Source organism: Pristiophorus japonicus, chromosome 11, assembly GCF_044704955.1.
Source record: "Pristiophorus japonicus isolate sPriJap1 chromosome 11, sPriJap1.hap1, whole genome shotgun sequence".
Taxonomy (NCBI): Eukaryota; Metazoa; Chordata; class Chondrichthyes; family Pristiophoridae; genus Pristiophorus; species Pristiophorus japonicus.
In genome coordinates, this window is record NC_091987.1 from 161,437,550 (window position 1) to 161,455,646 (window position 18,097).

At 49.2% G+C, this 18,097-nt stretch overlaps 1 protein-coding gene across 1 annotated transcript in view; it reads left to right on the forward strand.

Moving 5' to 3' along the window:
- The window catches only part of endou (endonuclease, polyU-specific), a 113,400-nt gene extending 104,640 nt beyond the window's left edge, over positions 1 to 8,760 (forward strand). The window contains exon 9 of the mRNA XM_070892805.1: positions 8,646 to 8,760. Coding sequence (XP_070748906.1) covers positions 8,646 to 8,760 — 115 coding nt within the window. The remainder of the gene's footprint in view (positions 1 to 8,645) is intronic.
- Positions 8,761 to 18,097: the final 9,337 nt, after the last annotated feature.

An 18,097-nucleotide genomic window follows, 5' to 3' on the forward strand; every position in this document is an offset into this window, starting at 1 on the left:
GTTCAGCGAGCTCCTGTGTCATGTAAGCAGAGGTTAGATCCAGCTTGGCGAGCAACCTTCCTCCTGCTAGCGTTGCAAACAGGTCATTTGCTTTGGGTAGTGGGTACTGGTCCTGTAACGAGACTCGGTTGATCGTTACCTTGTAGTCCCCGCAGATTCTGACCGTCCCATCGCTCTTCAACACCTGAACAATTGGACTGGCCCACACGTTGAACTCAACTGGTGATATGATCCCCTCTCGTTGAAGTCTGTCCAGCTCAATCTCGAATTTCTTTTGCATCATGTATGGAAACGGTCGGGCCTTGTGATGAACAGGTCGTGCATCCGGGACTAGATGGATCTGCCCTTTGGCACCTGTGAAGTTGCCAATGCCTGGCTCAAATAATGACGGGAATTTGTTGAACACTTGAGCGCACGAGGCGTCGTCCTCCGAAGACAGCGCTTTGATGTCGTCCCAGTTCCATAGGATCTTTCCTAGCCAGCTTCTGCTGAACAACGTTGGTCCATCGCCTGGTAACTCATGCACAGCTCCATCGTACGATACCTTCACTGTCGCACTGCCAATGACTGGTATGAGCTCTTTGGTGTAAGTGCACAGCTTTTTTTGAATGAATCGGGCTTAGTTTTGGCCTTTGTGCCTTGTTGCCCCACAGTTTCTCAAAAGCCTTCTGGCTCATAATTGACTGACTCGCCCCCGTGTCCAATTCCATGGGAACTGGAATGTCATTTAATTTGACTTTTTACATTATCGGAGGGCTTTTGATGGTGAAGGTGTGTACCCTATACTCTTCCTCTTCAGCCTTGGGTTGAATTGCCTCTCTTACTCGTTCAACGTGATCCGCACCAGATTGGTCATCTTCTGTCGACTCTGCCACGTGGTGAGTCACAGTACGTTTGCACATTCACTGATGGTGCCCCACTATTCCACAGCCCTTGCACACGTAGTGCTTGAATCGACATTGATGAGCTCGATGATTACCCCCGCAGCGCCAACCTGGTGCTAATAGATTCGCATTCATGCACCACGGCGGACTCTGAGACATCCTAGGTCTGGCCTCTGCAGGCGTGTAGGCCCTGCCATGCACAGTTCTGCCTGCTGAAGGCATTATTTTATGCACAGTACTTGCCGGTGAGCTTCGATGCTGAGAAGATATCTGCTTAGTGTTATCGTTCTTGGATATGAAAGCCTGGGCTATCGTGATGGTCTTGCTCAGATCTAGGGATTCGGCAGGCAGCAGTTTGCAAAGAATGACCTCGTGGCCGATTCCAAGCACGAAAAAGTCCCGCAACACTTCCCCCAAAAATCCAGCAAATATGCACGTTCCCGCAAGGCGTCTTAGGTCGGTGACATAGCTTGCCACGTCCTGGCTCTCGGAGCACTGGTTCATATAAAAGCGATGCCTGGCCATCAAGATGCTCTCCTTCGGCTTGAGGTGTTCCTGAACCAGCATGCACAGCTCTTCATATGTCTTGTTCGTTGGTTTCGTCGGCACTAGCAGCTTTTTGATGAGGCCATATATCATGGACCCGCAAACGGATCCTGAAATATCCGCCCACTGAGTCTCGGTCTTTGATCATCTCCCACTCCCTTCATCCATCATTGGCAGCCATGCCTTCAGCTGGCCAGGCCCGGAGCTTTGGAATTCACTCTTTGAACCTCTCTCCTCCTTTAAAATGCTTCTTAAACTGACCGCTTTAACCAAGCTTTTGGCTACCTATCCTAATAGGTCCTCCTATGGCTGGACCCCCAAATGTTGTTTAATTACGCCTCTGTAAAGCGCATTGGATCATTTTTCTACATTAAAGTTGCTATATAAAGGCACATTGTTGGCAGTGTTGTTGTTGTATCTTATTGTCTCCTATAAATTGCATGTCCTGGATTGCTGCCTTTGAGCAGGGCGTTATGTACATACGGTGCGGGGCAGTGGGGATAGAGCAGGGCAGTGTGACTATTTGTACCGCTCTGTCAAACAGCCGGCACAGATTGATGATAGGGACAGCCTGACTATCAGTTCAGTTGTTCTCCTGGAGCTTGCTGTGTGATGGAAATGCTTGTAGGCTTCTGGCCCATCAGGAGTTGGAGTGAAGGAAGCAGCTCGGATTCTGGCAGCGGATTTACATTATAACCGCAGTGTCAGTAGGAAGTGAATCGCCCTGCGCTTGATCGCGGATTCTTCCTTTTCCAGCTCGTTGGCCACAAAGTACTGGTCAAGACGCTCAACGAAGGCTTCTCAATCATCACCCTCAACAAATCTCTCAAGAATACCAATGGCAGCCATAACTGCGTTAAAGTTCGTGATCTGTTACTCGTCACCAATTGTTACATTTAGAATAACCCCACAAGACTGTATATCTCAAGCTCAAACTGTTATGACCTTGGCCTCTTTATTGTAACTCCAGAGTGAGGAGACAGCATGGTAGACTGCCTTTTATATCTGCTTGCCCAGGGTGTGCAGGTGACCCTTGGGTCTCCCACAGAAGTGCCCCCTGGTGGCAAGTCTTACATATTGGTGATATTTACATACATAATGATTCCCAGTGGCAGGAAGGTCGGTAGGACACAGATTCTAGGCGGTTGGCAAAAAGCAGAGGGGAGATGAGGAAAAAATGTTTTCATGTTGGAAACAGATTGAATAATAACTTTCAAAAGAGACTTAGCTAAATACATGAAAGGGAGAGATTTTCCGGGCTGTGGGGAAAGTGCGGGGGAGTGAGAGTAACTAGGTCACTCTTTCACAGAGCTGGCTCAGACACGATGGGCTGAATGGCCTCCTCGTGTGCTGTATGATTCCATGATCCTATTCCTCTGTAAGGTTGCTGAGAAGGGCTTTGATTTTGTCAGCATATACATATGATATTGAATACAGACGATCAGTTGATCACAGTAATACTGATGCAAGGTCTAGATTGCCTTCCCCATCACAAGTTACACCCTATAGGGAAGAAGTGCTTTATTTTTCATACACTGATGAACTGGCAGTCACAGCTGAAGAGATTGGTAGAGCAACCAAATGGGAAGGATTCAAATTCCTGGGACATTGGAACCGGTTCTGGGGGAGGTGGGACCAGTACAAATCGGACGGTCTGCACCTGGGCAGGACTGGAACCAATATCTTAGGGGGAGTGTTTGCTAGTGCTGTTGGGGAGGGGTAAAACTAATATGGCAGGGGGATGGGAACCAATGCAGGGAGATAGAGGGAAGTAAAATAGGGGCAGAAGCAAAAGAGAGAAAGTAGAAAAGTAAAAGTGGAGGGCAGAGAAACCCAAGGCAAAAATCAAAAAGGGCCACATTGCAGCAAAATTCTAAAAGGGCAAAAGTGTGTTAAAAAGACAAGCCTGAAGGCTCTGTGCCTCAATGCAAGGAATATTCGTAATAAGGTGGATGAATTAACTGCACAGGCAGCAATTAATGGATACGATGTGATTGGCATCACGGAGACCAAGGCTGGGAACTCAACATCTAGGGGTATTCAACATTCAGGAAGGATAGACGGAAAGGAAAAGGAGGTGGGGTAGCATTGCTGGTTAAAGAGGAAATTAACACAATAGTAAGGAAGGACATTAGCTTGGATGATGTGGAATCTGTATCGGTTGAGCTGCGGAATACCAAAGGGCAGAAAACGCTAGTGGGAGTTGTGCACAGACCACCAAACAGTAGTAGTGAGGTTGGGGACAGCATCAAACAAGAAATTAGGGATGCGTGCAATAAACGTACAGCAGTTATCAGGGGTGACTTTAATCTACATATAGATTGGGCTAACCAAACTGGGAGCAATACGTTGGAGGAGGATTTCCTGGAGTGTATTAGGGATGGTTTTCTGTACCAATATGTCGAGGAACCAACTAGAGGGCTGGCCACCCTGGACTGGGTGATGTGTAATGAGAAAGGACTAATTAGCAATCTTATTGTGCAAGGTCCCTTGGGGAAGAGTGACCATAATATGGTCGAATTTCTTATCAAGATGGAGAGTGACACAGTTAATTCAGAGACTAGATTCCTGAACATAAGGAAAAGTAATTTCGATGATATGAGACGTGAATTGGCTAGAATAGACTGGCAAATGATACTTAGAGGTTTGGTGGTAGATAGGCAATGGTAAACATTTAAAGATCACATGGATGAACTTCAACAATTGTACATCCAAGTCTGGAGTAAAAATAAAACGGGAAAGGTGGCTCAACCGTGGCTAACAAGGGAAATTAAGGATAATATTAAATCCAAGGAAAAGGCATACAAATTGGCAAGAAAAGGCAGCAAACCTGAGGACCGGAGAAATTTAGAATTCAGCAGAGGAGGACAGAGGGTATAATTAGGAAGGGGAAAATAGAGTATGAGAGGAAGCTTGCTGGGAACATAAAAACTGACTGCAAAAGCTTCTATAGATATGTGAAGAGAAAAAGATTAGTGAATACAAACATAGGTCCCTTGCAGTCAGATTCAGTTAAATTTTTAATGGGGAACAAAGAAGTGGCAGACCAATTGAACAAATACTTTGGTTCTGTCTTCACGAAGGAAGACACAAATAACCTTCCGGAAGTACTAGGGGACCGAGGGTCTAGTGAGAAGGAGGAACTGAAGGTTATCCTTATTGGCTGGAAATTGTGTTAAGGAAATTGATGGGATTGAAGGCGGATAAATCCATGGGCCCTGACAGTCTGCATCCCAGAGTACTTAAGGAAGTGGCCCTAGAAATAGTGGATGGATTGTTGATCATTTTACAACAGTCTATCGACTCTGGATCAGTTCCTATGGACTGGAGGGTAGCTAATGTAACACCACTTTTTAAAAAAGGAGGCAGAGAGAATACGGGTAATTATAGACCGGGTAGCCTGACATCAGTAGTGGGGAAAATGTTGGAATCAATTATTAAAGATGAAATAACAGCGCATTTGGAAAGCAATGACAGGATCGGTCCAAGTCAACATGGATTTATGAAAGGGAAATCATGCTTGACAAATCTTCTGGAATTTTTTGAGAATGTAACCAGTAGAGTTCACAAGGGAGAATCAGTGGAAGTGGTCAATTTGGACTTTCAAAAGGCTTTTGACAAGGTCCCACACAAGAGATTGGTGTGCAAAATCAAAGCACATGGTATTGGGTGGAATGTACTGGCATGGTTAGAGAACTGGTTGGCAGACAGGAAGCAGAGAGTTGGGAAAAACGGGTCCTTTTCAGAATGGCAGGCAGTGACTAGTGGGGTGCCACAGGGCTCACTGCTGGGACCCCAGCTATTTACAATATACATTAATGATTAAATGAAGGAATTGAGTGTAATATCTCCACGTTTGCAGGTGACACTAAACTGGGTGGCGGTGTGAGCTGTGAGGAGGATGCTAAAAGGCTGCAGGTTGACTTGGACAGGTTAGGTGAGTGGGCAAATACATGGTAGATGCAGTACAATGTGGATAAATGTGAGGTTATCCACTTTGGGGGCAAAAACACGAAGGCAGAATATTATTTGAATGGCGGCAGATTAGGAAAAGGGGAGGTGCAACGAGACTTGGGTGTCATGGTACATCAGTCATTGGAAGTTGGCATGTAGGTACAGCAGGCGGTGAAGAAGGCAAATGGTATGTTGACCTTCATAGCTAGGGGTTTTGTGTATAGGGGCAGGGAGGTCTTACTGTAGTTGTACAGGGCCTTGGTGAGGCCTCACCTGGAATATTGTGTTCAGTTTTGGTCTCCTAATCTGAGGACGGACGTTCTTGCTATTGAGGGAGTGCAGCAAAGGTTCACTAGACTGATTCCCGGAATGGCTGGACTGACATATGAGGAGAGACTGGATCGATTGGGCCTTTATTCACTGGAGTTTAGAAGGATGAGAGGAGATCTCATAGAAACATAGAAAATTCTGACGGGACTGGACAGATTAGATGCAGGAAGAATGTTCCCGATGTTGGGGAAGTCCAGAACCAGGAGACACAATCTTAGGATAAGGGGTAGGCCATTTAGGACTGAGATGAGGAGAAACTTCTTCACACAGAGAGTTGTTAACCTGTGGAATTCCCTGCCACAGAGAGTTGTTGATGCCAATTCATTGGATATATTCAAGAGGGAGTTAGATGTGGCCCTTACAGCTAAAGGGATCAAGGGGTATGGAGAGAAAGCAGGAAAGGGGTACTGAGGTGAATGATCAGCCATGACCATATTGAATGGCGGTGCAGGCTCAAAGGGCCGAATGGCCAACTCCTGCACCTATTTTCTATATTTCTATGTTTCTATATTTCATTTCCCACCAACACTGCGGGTAACTATAGGCCGGTTAGTTTAACATCTGTAGTGGGGAAAATGCTTGAAACTATCATTAAGGAAGAAATAGTGGGACATCTAGATAGGAATAGTCCAATCAAGAAGACGCAGCATGGATTCATGAAGGGGAAATCATGTTTAACTAACTAACTGGAATTCTTTGAGGATATAACGAGCATGGTGGATAGAGGTGTACCGATGGATGTGGTGTATTTAGATTTCCAAAAGGCATTCGATAAGGTGCCACCCAAAAGGTTACTGCAGAAGATAAAGGTACGCGGAGTCAGAGGAAATGTATTAGCATGGATAGAGAATTGGCTGGCGAACAGAAAGCAGAGAGTCGGGATAAATGGGTCTTTTTCCGGTTGGAAATCAGTGGTTAGTGGTGTGCCACAGGGATCAGTGCTGGGACCACAACTGTTTACAATATACATAGATGACCTGGAAGAGGGGACAGAGTGTAGTACAACAAAATTTGCAGATGACACTAAGATTAGTGGGAAAGCGGGTTGTGTAGAGGACTCAGAGAGGCTGCAAAGAGATTTGGATAGTTTAAGCGAATGGGCGAAGGTTTGGCAGATGGAATACAATGTCGGAAAGTGTGAGGTCATCCACCTTGGGAAAAAAAACAGTAAAAGGGAATATTATTTGGATGGGGAGAAATTACAACATGCTGTGGTGCAGAGGGACCTGGGGGTCCTTGTGCATGAATCCCAAAAGGTTAGTTTGCAGGTGCAGCAGGTAATCAGGAAGGCAAATGGAATGTTGGCCTTCATTGCGAGAGGGATGGAATACAAAAGCAGGAGGTCTTGCTGCAACTGTATAAGGTATTGATAAGGCCGCATCTGGAGTACTGCGTGCAGTTTTGGTCACCTTACTTAAGGAAGGATATACTAGCTTTGGAAGGGGTACAGAGACGATTCACTAGGCTGATTCCAGAAATGAGGGGGTTAACTTATGATGATAGATTGAGTAGACTGGGTCTTTACTCGTTGGAGTTCAGAAGGATGAGGGGTGATCTTATAGAAACATTTAAAATCATGAAAGGGATAGACAGGATAGAGGCAGAGAGGTTGTTTCCACTGGTAGGGGCGACTAGAACTAGGGGGCACAGCCTCAAAATACGGAGGAGCCAATTTAAAACCGAGTTGAGAAAGAATTTCTTCTCCCAGATGGTTGTGAATCTGTGGAATTCTCTGCCCAAGGAAGCAGTTGAGGCTGGCTCATTGAATGTTTTCAAGTCAAAGATAGATAGATTTTTAAGCAATAAGGGAATTAAGGGTTACGGCGAGAGGGCGGGTAAGTGGAGCTGAGTCCACGACCAGATCAGCCATGATCTTATTAAATGGCGGAGCAGGCTCGAGGGGCTAGATGGCCTACTCCTGTTCCTAATTCTTATGTTTCTTATGGTCTTATAATGTAAACCCGCTGACAGAATCAGAGCTGCTTCTTTCACTCCAACTCCTGGTGGGTCAGAAGCCTGTGCTACAATCGCTTTCATCACACAGCGAGCTCCAGGAGAACAACTGAACTGATAGTCAGGCTGTCCCTGTCACTCAATCTGTGCTGGCTGTTTGACAGAGCGGTCCAAATAGTCCCCACTGCCCTGCACCGTATGTACATAACGCCCTGCTTAAAAGCAGCAATCCAGGACATGCAATTTACAGGGGACAATAAGATACAACAACAACATTGCCACAACAACGTGCCTTTATATAGCAATTTAATGTAGAAAAATGATCCAATGCGCTTTACAGAGGCGTAATTAAACAACATTTGGAGGATCAGCCACAGGAGCACATATTCGGACAGGTGACCAAAAGCTTGGTTAAAGAGGTAGGTTTAAGAAACGTTTTAAAGGAGGAGAGAGGTTCAGAGAGTGAATTCCGAAGCTCCGGGCCTGACCAGCTGAAGGCACGGCTGCCAATGATGGATGACCAAAGGCCGAGACTCAGTGGGCGGATATTTCAGGAGGTGTTGTGGAGCTCGAGGAGGTTACAGAGATAGGGAGTGGAGAGGCCATGGAGGGAGTAGATTATCAGCAGGAGGTGTTGACGTTCCAGGAGTCAGTGTGGGTCATGAAGGGCAGGGTTGGTGGGTTGGGCAAGTCGTGCTGCGGGATAGGATCAGGGTAGCTGGGCTTTGGATGGGCTGAAGTCTACGACAGGTTGGGGATTGGCTGGTCAGCCAGCTCAGCGATCTCCATTGCTTAGCTGCGGTTCGATACGCTCCAACCATGCCCATTTTCGGGCTGTGTAACTGCCCGCCAGACTCACCTCACTCAATGTGCCGGGCCTATCAGAGGGGTTGGGCCCGCGGGTCCTGGGTTGTCCAGGTGTTGATATCTGGGCCGCAGGAATCAGAAAGTATTTGACCTTCTGCTGTTTCCCCGCAGGTGCACGGTGAGCCTCGGTGGGAACACCATGAACATTCAAACGTACACCTGGACCAAGTCCACATATGGAAACGGCAAGAAATACGTAGCGTCGGCATTCCCGCTGACCCCGTGAGGAGCAGTGCACGACTGTTGACGCAATCTGATGTGAAATAAAAGAGTTTGCTCTGCAACGTGTGTGTGTGATTAAGTGGATTCGTTTCCACAAGAACCGATTTTATCAGCACAGCCTCACTCTCCCCCATTCAGTACCCACCCCCACTCACACTCCCCCTCCCCCTGCTCACCCCGCCCCGCTCACACCACCCCCCCACACACATCCCCCCGCACCCGCTCACACTCCCCCCGCTCACACTCCCCCCCCCACACACTTCCCCCCGCACCCGCTCACACTCCCCCCCCCCACACACTTCCCCCCGCACCCGCTCACACTCCCCCCCCCCACACACTTCCCCCCGCACCCGCTCACACTCCCTCCAGCTCACACTCCCCCCCCCACACACTTCCCCCCGCACCTGCTCACACTCCCCCCCCACACACTTCCCCCCGCACCTGCTCACACTCCCCCCCACCCCACACACTTCCCCCCGCACCTGCTCACACTTGCCCCCCCCCAGACACTTCCCCCCGCACCCGCTCACACTCCCCCCAGCTCACACTCCCCCCCACACACTTCCCCCCGCACCTGCTCACACACCCCCCACACACTTCCCCCCGCACCCGCTCACACTCCCCCCCCCCCCCACACACTTCCCCCCGCACCCGCTCACACTCCCCCCCCCCACACACTTCCCCCTGCACCCGCTCACACTCCCCCCCCCACGCACTTCCCCCCGCACCCGCTCACACTCCCCCCCCCACACACTTCCCCCCGCACCCGCTCACACTCCCCCCCCCCACACACTGCCCCCCGCACCCGCTCACACTCCCCCCCGCTCACACTCCCCCCCCCACACACTCACACTCCCCCCCCTACACACTTCCCCCCGCACCCGCTCACACTCCCCCCCCCCCAGACACTTCCCCCCGCACCCGATCACACTCCCCCCCGCTCACACTCCCCCCCCACACACTTCCCCCCCGCACCCGCTCACACTCCCCCCCCCTACACACTTCCCCCCGCACCCGCTCACACTCCCCCCCCCCCACACACTTCCCCCTGCACCCGCTCACACTCCCCCCCCCCACGCACTTCCCCCCGCACCCGCTCACACTCCCCCCCCCACACACTTCCCCCCGCACCCGCTCACACTCCCCCCCCCCACACACTGCCCCCCGCACCCGCTCACACTCCCCCCCCCCCACACACTGCCCCCCGCACCCGCTCACACTCCCCCCCGCTCACACTCCCCCCCCCACACACTCACACTCCCCCCCCTACACACTTCCCCCCGCACCCGCTCACACTCCCCCCCCCCCACACACTTCCCCCCGCACCCGATCACACTCCCCCCCGCTCACACTCCCCCCCCACACACTTCCCCCCAGCACCCGCTCACACTCCCCCCCCCTACACACTTCCCCCCGCACCCGCTCACACTCCCCCCCACACACTTCCCCCCACACCCGCTCACACTCCCCCCCGCTCACACCCCCCCCCCACACACTTCCCCCCGCACCCGCTCACACTCCCCCCCCCACACACTTCCCCCCGCACCCGCTCACACTCCCCCCCCACACACTTCCCCCCGCACCCGCTCACACCCCCCCCGCACCCGCTCACACTCCCCCCCCACACACTGCCCCCCGCACCCGCTCACACTCCCCCCCCACACACTTCCCCCCGCACCCGCTCACACTCCCCCCCGCACCCGCTCACAGTCCCCCCCCACACACTTCCCCCCGCACCCGCTCACACTCCCCCCAGCACCCGCTCACACTCCCCTCCCCCCCCCGCTCACACTCCCCCTCCACACACTCCCCCCTCCCCCCGCTCACACTCCCCCCCCCACACACTTCCCCCCCCCCCCGCTCACACTCCCCCCCCACACACACTTCCCCCCCCCCCCCCCGCTCAGACTCCCTCCCCGGCGCTCACACTCTATTTGTACAAAGTGACAGGACCGAAGTTAAATCATGCCTCATGCTGTGCAATCCAATGGTCAGGACACAAGGCTCACGGTCCAGATGAGACAATCTAAAAACTGTCCTCAAGCCTTATTGCAATCAGCCCCGTGAGCTGCGTGTCACTGCGCATCCTTTAGCGGGTGCCGAGGATGGTCTTCCATCAGCACTGTAAGGGGTGTGGACTGAGGGACGGCCCTCCGATTGGTCGTTTCCGCCCGTTTCAGTGTTAGCTGTGCTGGTACACCTCACTGCCCCGTCTCCCCGCCTCCCCATGGCCCGCCCCGTCTCCCCACGCCTCATCTCCCAACGGCTCCGCCCCCGCCTCCCCCCGTCTCCCCACGGCCGCGGAGGTGGGGGGCTGTGGAAGGCGACGAAGACATCACATGACTGCACTACGCATCAAATGTAGCCCGGGGGGAGTTGGGTACCTGATCACTGAGCCTGGTCAGACCTGGGTGTGGTCCATACAGACCTGTGGGGAGAGAGAACAAAGAACCTTGTCCTGTCTTCCTGTTGTTTTGTGCTGCTTGCAAAGGTAAAATTTAAGCATGGGGGCAACACTGATAATGTCATACCTTGTGCAAGCATTTTGCATCATGGTGCTGCGGAAGAGACAATTGATTCGACATCATCGCATCAAGAACCTCAGAGCCGGTAGGGTGCTGGGCAGGAGGCCTTACCCACGTTGGGTATATTGAGACAGGCATTCGTACCTCCACCCGAGTGATGCAGACTGTGTCGGAAGGCTGCGTTTCCACAAAGAATTTGTAACTGAGATCTGCGAGTTGGTGAAACCACAACTGGGGATATGTGCGCCATTTCTCAACATGCAACACATGTCTGCATTCAGCAGGTCACGGCTGCACTATATGTGTGGAGGAATGACTACATAATACAAAGATGGGAGGAAAAGCAATGTGCGAGGAGGACATAGACAGGCTAAGTGAGTGGGCAAAAATTTGGCAGATGGAGTATAATGTTGGAAAGAGTGAGGTCATGCACTTTGGCAGAAAAAAAATCAAATAGCAAGTTATTATTTAAATGGAGAAAGTTTGCAAAGTGCCGCAGTAGAGCAGGACCTGGGGTTACTTATGAATGAAACACAAAAGGTTAGTGTGCAGGTACAGCAAGTGATCAGGAGGACCAATGGCATCAGGCCTTTATTGCAAAGGGGATGGAGTATAAAAGCAGGGAAGTCTTGCTACAGCTATATAAGGTATTGGTGAGGCCACACCTGGAAAACTACGTGCAGTTTGGTTTCCATATTTACGAAAGGATATACTTGTTTTGGAGGCAATTCAGAAAAAGTTCACAAGGTTGATTCCAGAGATGAGGGGGTCGTCTTATGAGGAAAGGTTGAGTAGGTTGGGCCTCTACTCAATGGAATTCAGAAGAATGAGAGGTGATCTTATCGAAACGTATAAGATTATGAGGGGGCTTGACAAGGTGGATGCAGAGAGGGTGTTTCCACTGATGGGGGAGACTAGAACTAGAGGGCATGATCTTAGAATGAGGGGCTGCCCATTTAAAACTGAGATGAGGAGAAATTTCTTCTCTGAGGGTTGTAAATCTATGGAATTCACTGCATCAGAGAGCTGTGGAAGCTAGGTCATTGAATAAATTTAAGACAGAAATAGGCAGTTTCTTAAATGATAAAGGAATAAGGGATTATGGGGAGTGGGCAGGGAAGTGGAGCTGAGTCCATGACCGGATCAGCCATGATCTTATTAAATGGTGGAGCAGGCATGGCTGATTTCTGTTCCTACTTCTTATGTTCTTATAAAGTTCCCCATGACCACCCAGACAATCCATGACAAGGCTGAGGGCTTCTCCAGGATTGCTGGCTTCCCAAAGGTACAGGGCTCTATTGGTTGTACCCACATCGCCTTGCGAGCACCTTTGAGGATTGTGAGATGTACAGGAACAGAAAAGCTTCCACTCCATTAATGTGCAGCTCATCTGTGACAACATGCATCATATGTCAGTCGATGCAAGATACCCTGGGAGCACCCATGATGCATTCATCCGACGCGAGAGCATTATATCTGCCATGTTTCAACAGCAGCCAGAAGGGTAGAGCTGGCTACTGGGAGACAAAAGGTATGGCCTCGTCACCTGACTCATGACACCCCTCTGGAGGCTACTTGCTGTACTTGCGAGATTGTCGGTCAGTTCACTTGTGTGCTGCATGCTGCACAACTTAGCCCTCATGAGGCAGCAGCAGCTAGTAGCAGACAACCCACCTGAAGGGACAAGGAGGAAGAGGAAGGAGGAGGAGGAGGAGGCGGCTATGCAACTTCCTGAACTACGACGACAGAGGGCGAGCCGTCGTGCCCCTTTAACGATTGTTCGAGCCTTCTGCCAGCAGCTCATGCGTGAACGCTTTGCTGCCTGAAGGCTCAGCGGCAACTATTCCACACGGGCCATTTTACTGTTTGGACCTGTTCCGTAATGTTGTGTTGATGAAACAAATGATGGAAATGATTATAGTTTCCTTCAAAAGTTGTTAATCAAACAAATAGTGGAAATGATTCAGTTATAATTGAAATATATTTAATTCAAAAGTTTAACCCAAATATTTGTTTGTACTTAAATGAAGATATTCTTGTACCAAACTTTAAAGCTTTCACTTAAGATCACTAAATTTACATAACTTACAAAAAACTTTTTATTTGAGAATAGTTACAACAGCATTACAAGGACACCCTCAAAGCCTCCCTGATAAAGTGCAACATCCCCACTGACACCTGGGAATCCCTGGTCAAAGACTGCCCAAAGTGGAGGAAGTGCATCCAGCAGGGCGCTGAGCACAGAGTCTCATCGCCGAGAGCATGCAGAAATCAAGTGCAGGCAGCAGAAGGAGCAGCTGGCAAACCAGACTCCCCACCCACCCCTTTCCTCAACGACTATCTGTCCCACCTGTGACAGAGACTGCTGTTCTCATATTGGACTGTTCAGCCACCTAAGGACTCATTTTTAGATTGCAAGCAAGTCTTCCTCGATTCCGAGGGACTGCCTATGATGATGCTGAACAATAGCAGCAAAGAAAGTCTGCACCCATCTCTCCTCCAATTTATTCTAAGATTGCCCGCTGCGCTTGGTCTTGGTGACTCCACCCCTGCCTGCAGGCAGTGGCGCAACATTTCTCAGGTTGGTACCAAGCTTATTCTTTCTAACATCTTGGGAAATGCGCACTACTTGAGGGGGTGGGGGGGGTGGGCACGGTGGAGAAGGGGGCAGGCAGCAATGTGGAGGGCCCAGCCTGGGCCTCTTGAGGCTGGCCTGAGGTTTGGAGTGGGAGTCACAGTTGATTTTCAATGGGTGTGGGGTCGGACTCATCAAGTGAGGGCGACAGCAGCCAAGTTCATGACACCGTGGGTAGTTCTACTGCACAGGAGGGCAGGAAAGAGAGTGGGAGAGCTATAATGGTAGGGGGATTCTATTGTAAGGGGAATAGATAGATGTTTCTGCAGCCACAATCGAGATTCCAGGATGGTATGTTGCCTCCCTGGTGCAAGGGTCAAGGATGTCTCAGAGCAGCTGCAGGCCATTTTGGAGGGGGAGGGCGAACAGCCAGTTGTCATGGTGCATATAGGTAAAAAAAAACTGGATGAGGTCCTACAAGCTGAATTTAGGGAGCTAGGAGTTAAATTAAAAAGCAGGACCTCAAAAAGGTAGTAATCTCAGGATTGCTACAAGTGCCACGTGCTAGTCAAAGTAGGAATTGCAAGATAACTCAGATGAATACGTGGCTTTAGAAATGGTGCAAGGGGGAGGGGTTCAAATTCCTGGGACATTGGAGCCGGTTCTGGAGGAGGTGGGACCAGTACAAGCTGGACGATCTGCACCTGGGCAGGACCAGAACCAATGTGCTAGGGGGAGTGTTTGCTCGTGCTGATGGAGGGATTAAACTAATATGGCAGGGGGATGGGAACCTAGTCAGGGAGACAGAGTGAAGTAAAATGGGGCAAGAAGCAAAAGATAGAAAAGAAGAAAAGTAAAAGTGGAGGGCAGAGAAACCCCAAGGCAAAAATCAAAAAGGGGCACATTACAGCAAAAGTCTAAAAGGGACAAAGTGTGTTAAAAAGACAAGCCTGAAGGCTCTGTGCCTCAATACGAGGAGTATTCGTAATAAGGTGGACGAATTAACTGCACAGGCAGCTATTAGCGAATCTGACATAATTGGGATTACGGAGAAATGGCTCCAGGGTAACCAAGGCTGGGAACTCAACATCCAGGGGTATTCTACATTCAAGAAGGATAGAAAGAAAGGAAAAGGAGGTGGGGTAGCATTGCTGGTTAAGGAGGAAATTAACACAATAGTAAGGAAGGACATTAGCTTGGATGATGTGGAATCTGTAAGGGTAGAGCTGTGGAATACCAAAGAGCAGAAAGCGCTAGTGGGAGTTGTGTACAGACCACCAAACAGTAATAGTGAGGTTGGGGACAGCATCAAACAAGGAATTAGGGATGCATACAATAAAGGTACAGCAGTTATCAGGGGTGACTTTAATCAACATATAGATTGGGCTAACCAAACTGGGAGCAGTACGGTCGGAGGATGATTTCCTGGAGTGTATTAGGGATGGTTTTCTAGACCAATATGTCAAGGAACCAACTAGAGCGCTGGCCATCCTAGACTGGGTGATATGTAATGAGAAAGGACTAATTAGCAATCTTGTTGTACGAGGCCCCTTGGGAAAGTGTGACTATAATATGGTAGAATTGTTTATTAAGATGGAGTGACAGTTCATTCAGAGACGAGGTTCTTGAACTTAAGGAAAGGTAACTTAGACGGTATGGCTAGAATAGACTGGCGAATGATACTCAAAGGGTTGATGGTGGATAGGCAATGGCAAACATTTAAAGATCATATGGTTGAATTTCAACAATTGTACATCCCTGTCTTGAGTAAAAATAAAACAGGGAAGGTGGCTCAACAGTGGCTAACAAGGGAAATTAGGGATAGCGTTAAATCAAAGGAAGAGGCATATAAATTGGTCAGAAAAAGTAGCAAATATGAGGACTGGGAGAAATTTAGAATTCAGCAGAGGAGGACAAAGGGTTTAAATAGGAGGGGAAAAATAGGTACGAGAAGAAGCTTGCTGGGAACATGGGAACATAAAAACTGACAGCAAAATCATCTTAGATATGTGAAGAGAAAAAGATTAGTGAAGACAAACGTAGGTCCCTTGCAGTCAGAATCAGGTGAATTTATAATGGGGAACAAAGAAATGGCAGACCAATTGAACAAATACTTTGGTTCTGTCTTCACGAAGGAAGACATAAATAACATTACGGAAATACTAGGGGACCGAAGGTCTAGCGAGAAGGAGGAACCGAAGGAAATCCTCATTAGGCAGGAAATTGTGTTAGGGAAATTGATGGGATTGAAGGCCGATAAATCTCCAGGGCCTGATAGTCTGCATCCCAGAGTACTTAAGGAAGTGGCCCTAGAAATAGTGGTGATCATTTTCCAACAGTCTATTGACTCTGGATCAGTTCCTATGGACTGGAGGGTAGCTAATGTAACACCACTTTTGAAGAAAGGAGGGAGAGAGAAAACAGGGAATTATAGACCGGTTAGCCCGACATCAGTACTGGGGAAAATGTTGGAATCAATTATTAAAGATAAAATAGCAGTGCAATTGGAAAGCAGTGACAGGATCGGTCCAAGTCAGCATGGATTTAGGAAAGGGAAATCATGCTTGACAAATCTTCTGGAATTTTTTGAGGATGTAACTAGTAGAGTCGACAAGGGAGAACCAGTGGATGTGCTGTATTTGGACTTTCAAAAGGCTTTTGACAAGGTCCCACGCAAGAGATTGGTGTGCAAAATTAAAGCACATGGTATTGGGGGTAATGTATTGACGTGGATAGAGAACTGGTTGGCAGACAGGAAGCAGAGAGTTGGGATAAATGGGTCCTTTTCAGAATGGCAGGCAGTGACTAGTGGGGTGCTGCAGGGCTCAGCTATTTACAATATACATCACTGATTTAGATGAAGGAATTGAAAGTAATATCTCCAAGTTTGCAGATGATACAAAGCTGGGTGGTGGTGTGAGCTGTGAGGAGGATGCTGAGAGGTTGCAGGGTGACTTGGACAGGTTAGGTGAGTGGGTAGTATAGTGTGGCTAAATGTGAGGTTATCCACTTTGGTGGCAAAAACATGAAGGCAGAATAGTATCTGAAAGTCGGCAGATTAGGAAAAAGGAAGGTGCAATGAGACCTGGGTGTCATGGTACATCAGTCATTGGAAGTTGGCATGCAGGTACAGCAGGCGGTGAAGGCGGCAAATGGTATGTTGGCCTTCATAGCGAGAGGATTTGAGTATAGGAGCAGGGAGATCTTACTGCAGTTGTAAAGGGCCTTGGTGAGGCCTCACCTGGAATAGTGTGTTCAGTTTTGGTCTCCTAATCTGAGGAAGGACATTCTTGCTATTGAGGGCGTGCAGCGAAGGTTCACCAGACTGATTCCCGGGATGGCAGGACTTTCACATGAGAGTCTGGATCGACTGGGCCTGTATTCACTGGAGTTTAGAAGGATGAGAGGGGATCTCATAGAACCATGTAAAATTCTGACAGGACTGAACAGGTTAGATGCAGGAAGAATGTTCCCAAAATCCAAAACCAGGGGTCACAGTCTAAGGATAAGGGGTAAGCCATTTGGGACTGAGATGAGGAGAAACTTCTTCACTCAAAGTTGTTAACCTGTGGAATTCCCTACCGCAGAGTGTTGTTGATGCCAGTTCGTTAGATATATTCGAGGGAATGCGACATGGCCCTTACAGCTAAAGGGATCAAGGGGTATGGAGAGAAAGCAGGAAAGGGGTACTGAGGTGAATGATCAGCCATGATCTTATTGAATGGCGGTGCAGGCTCGAATGGCCTACTTCTACACCTATTTTCTATGTTTCTATGTCTAGGCACATTCCCGTATTGCAGCAGCTAACTCCAACATTCCCTCCCTCATATTCCTGGACATGCAAGGATTCAACGAAAACATCGAAAGCAAAAGCCTAAACTTTTTGACTAAGTTTTGGACACATTTTCTATTACTGCAGACGAGCAGAACAGCATGACTTGGGCTAGGTCCAAACAAGTTCCACAGCAATACACGTCAGATGGGCAGGGATGGATCAATGGCTGAAATTGCAGGAAGGTGGTTGATGGGGGGGTCCTTTTGTCATGGAATGGGAACCCATCAGGAAGATTGGTCAGTGCTCTAGACACAAAGGAAGCTCGTCAGCCACCCAGACTTGGCAGAGCCTCACCCCCGGAAACAGCCAGTTGACAAAGACACCGGCCGAAAAGTTGTTTCATTTGCTGCCATACTGCCTCAGGCGAAGGACTAACTTTGGTGCGAGAAGAAACATTTTTGCAGGT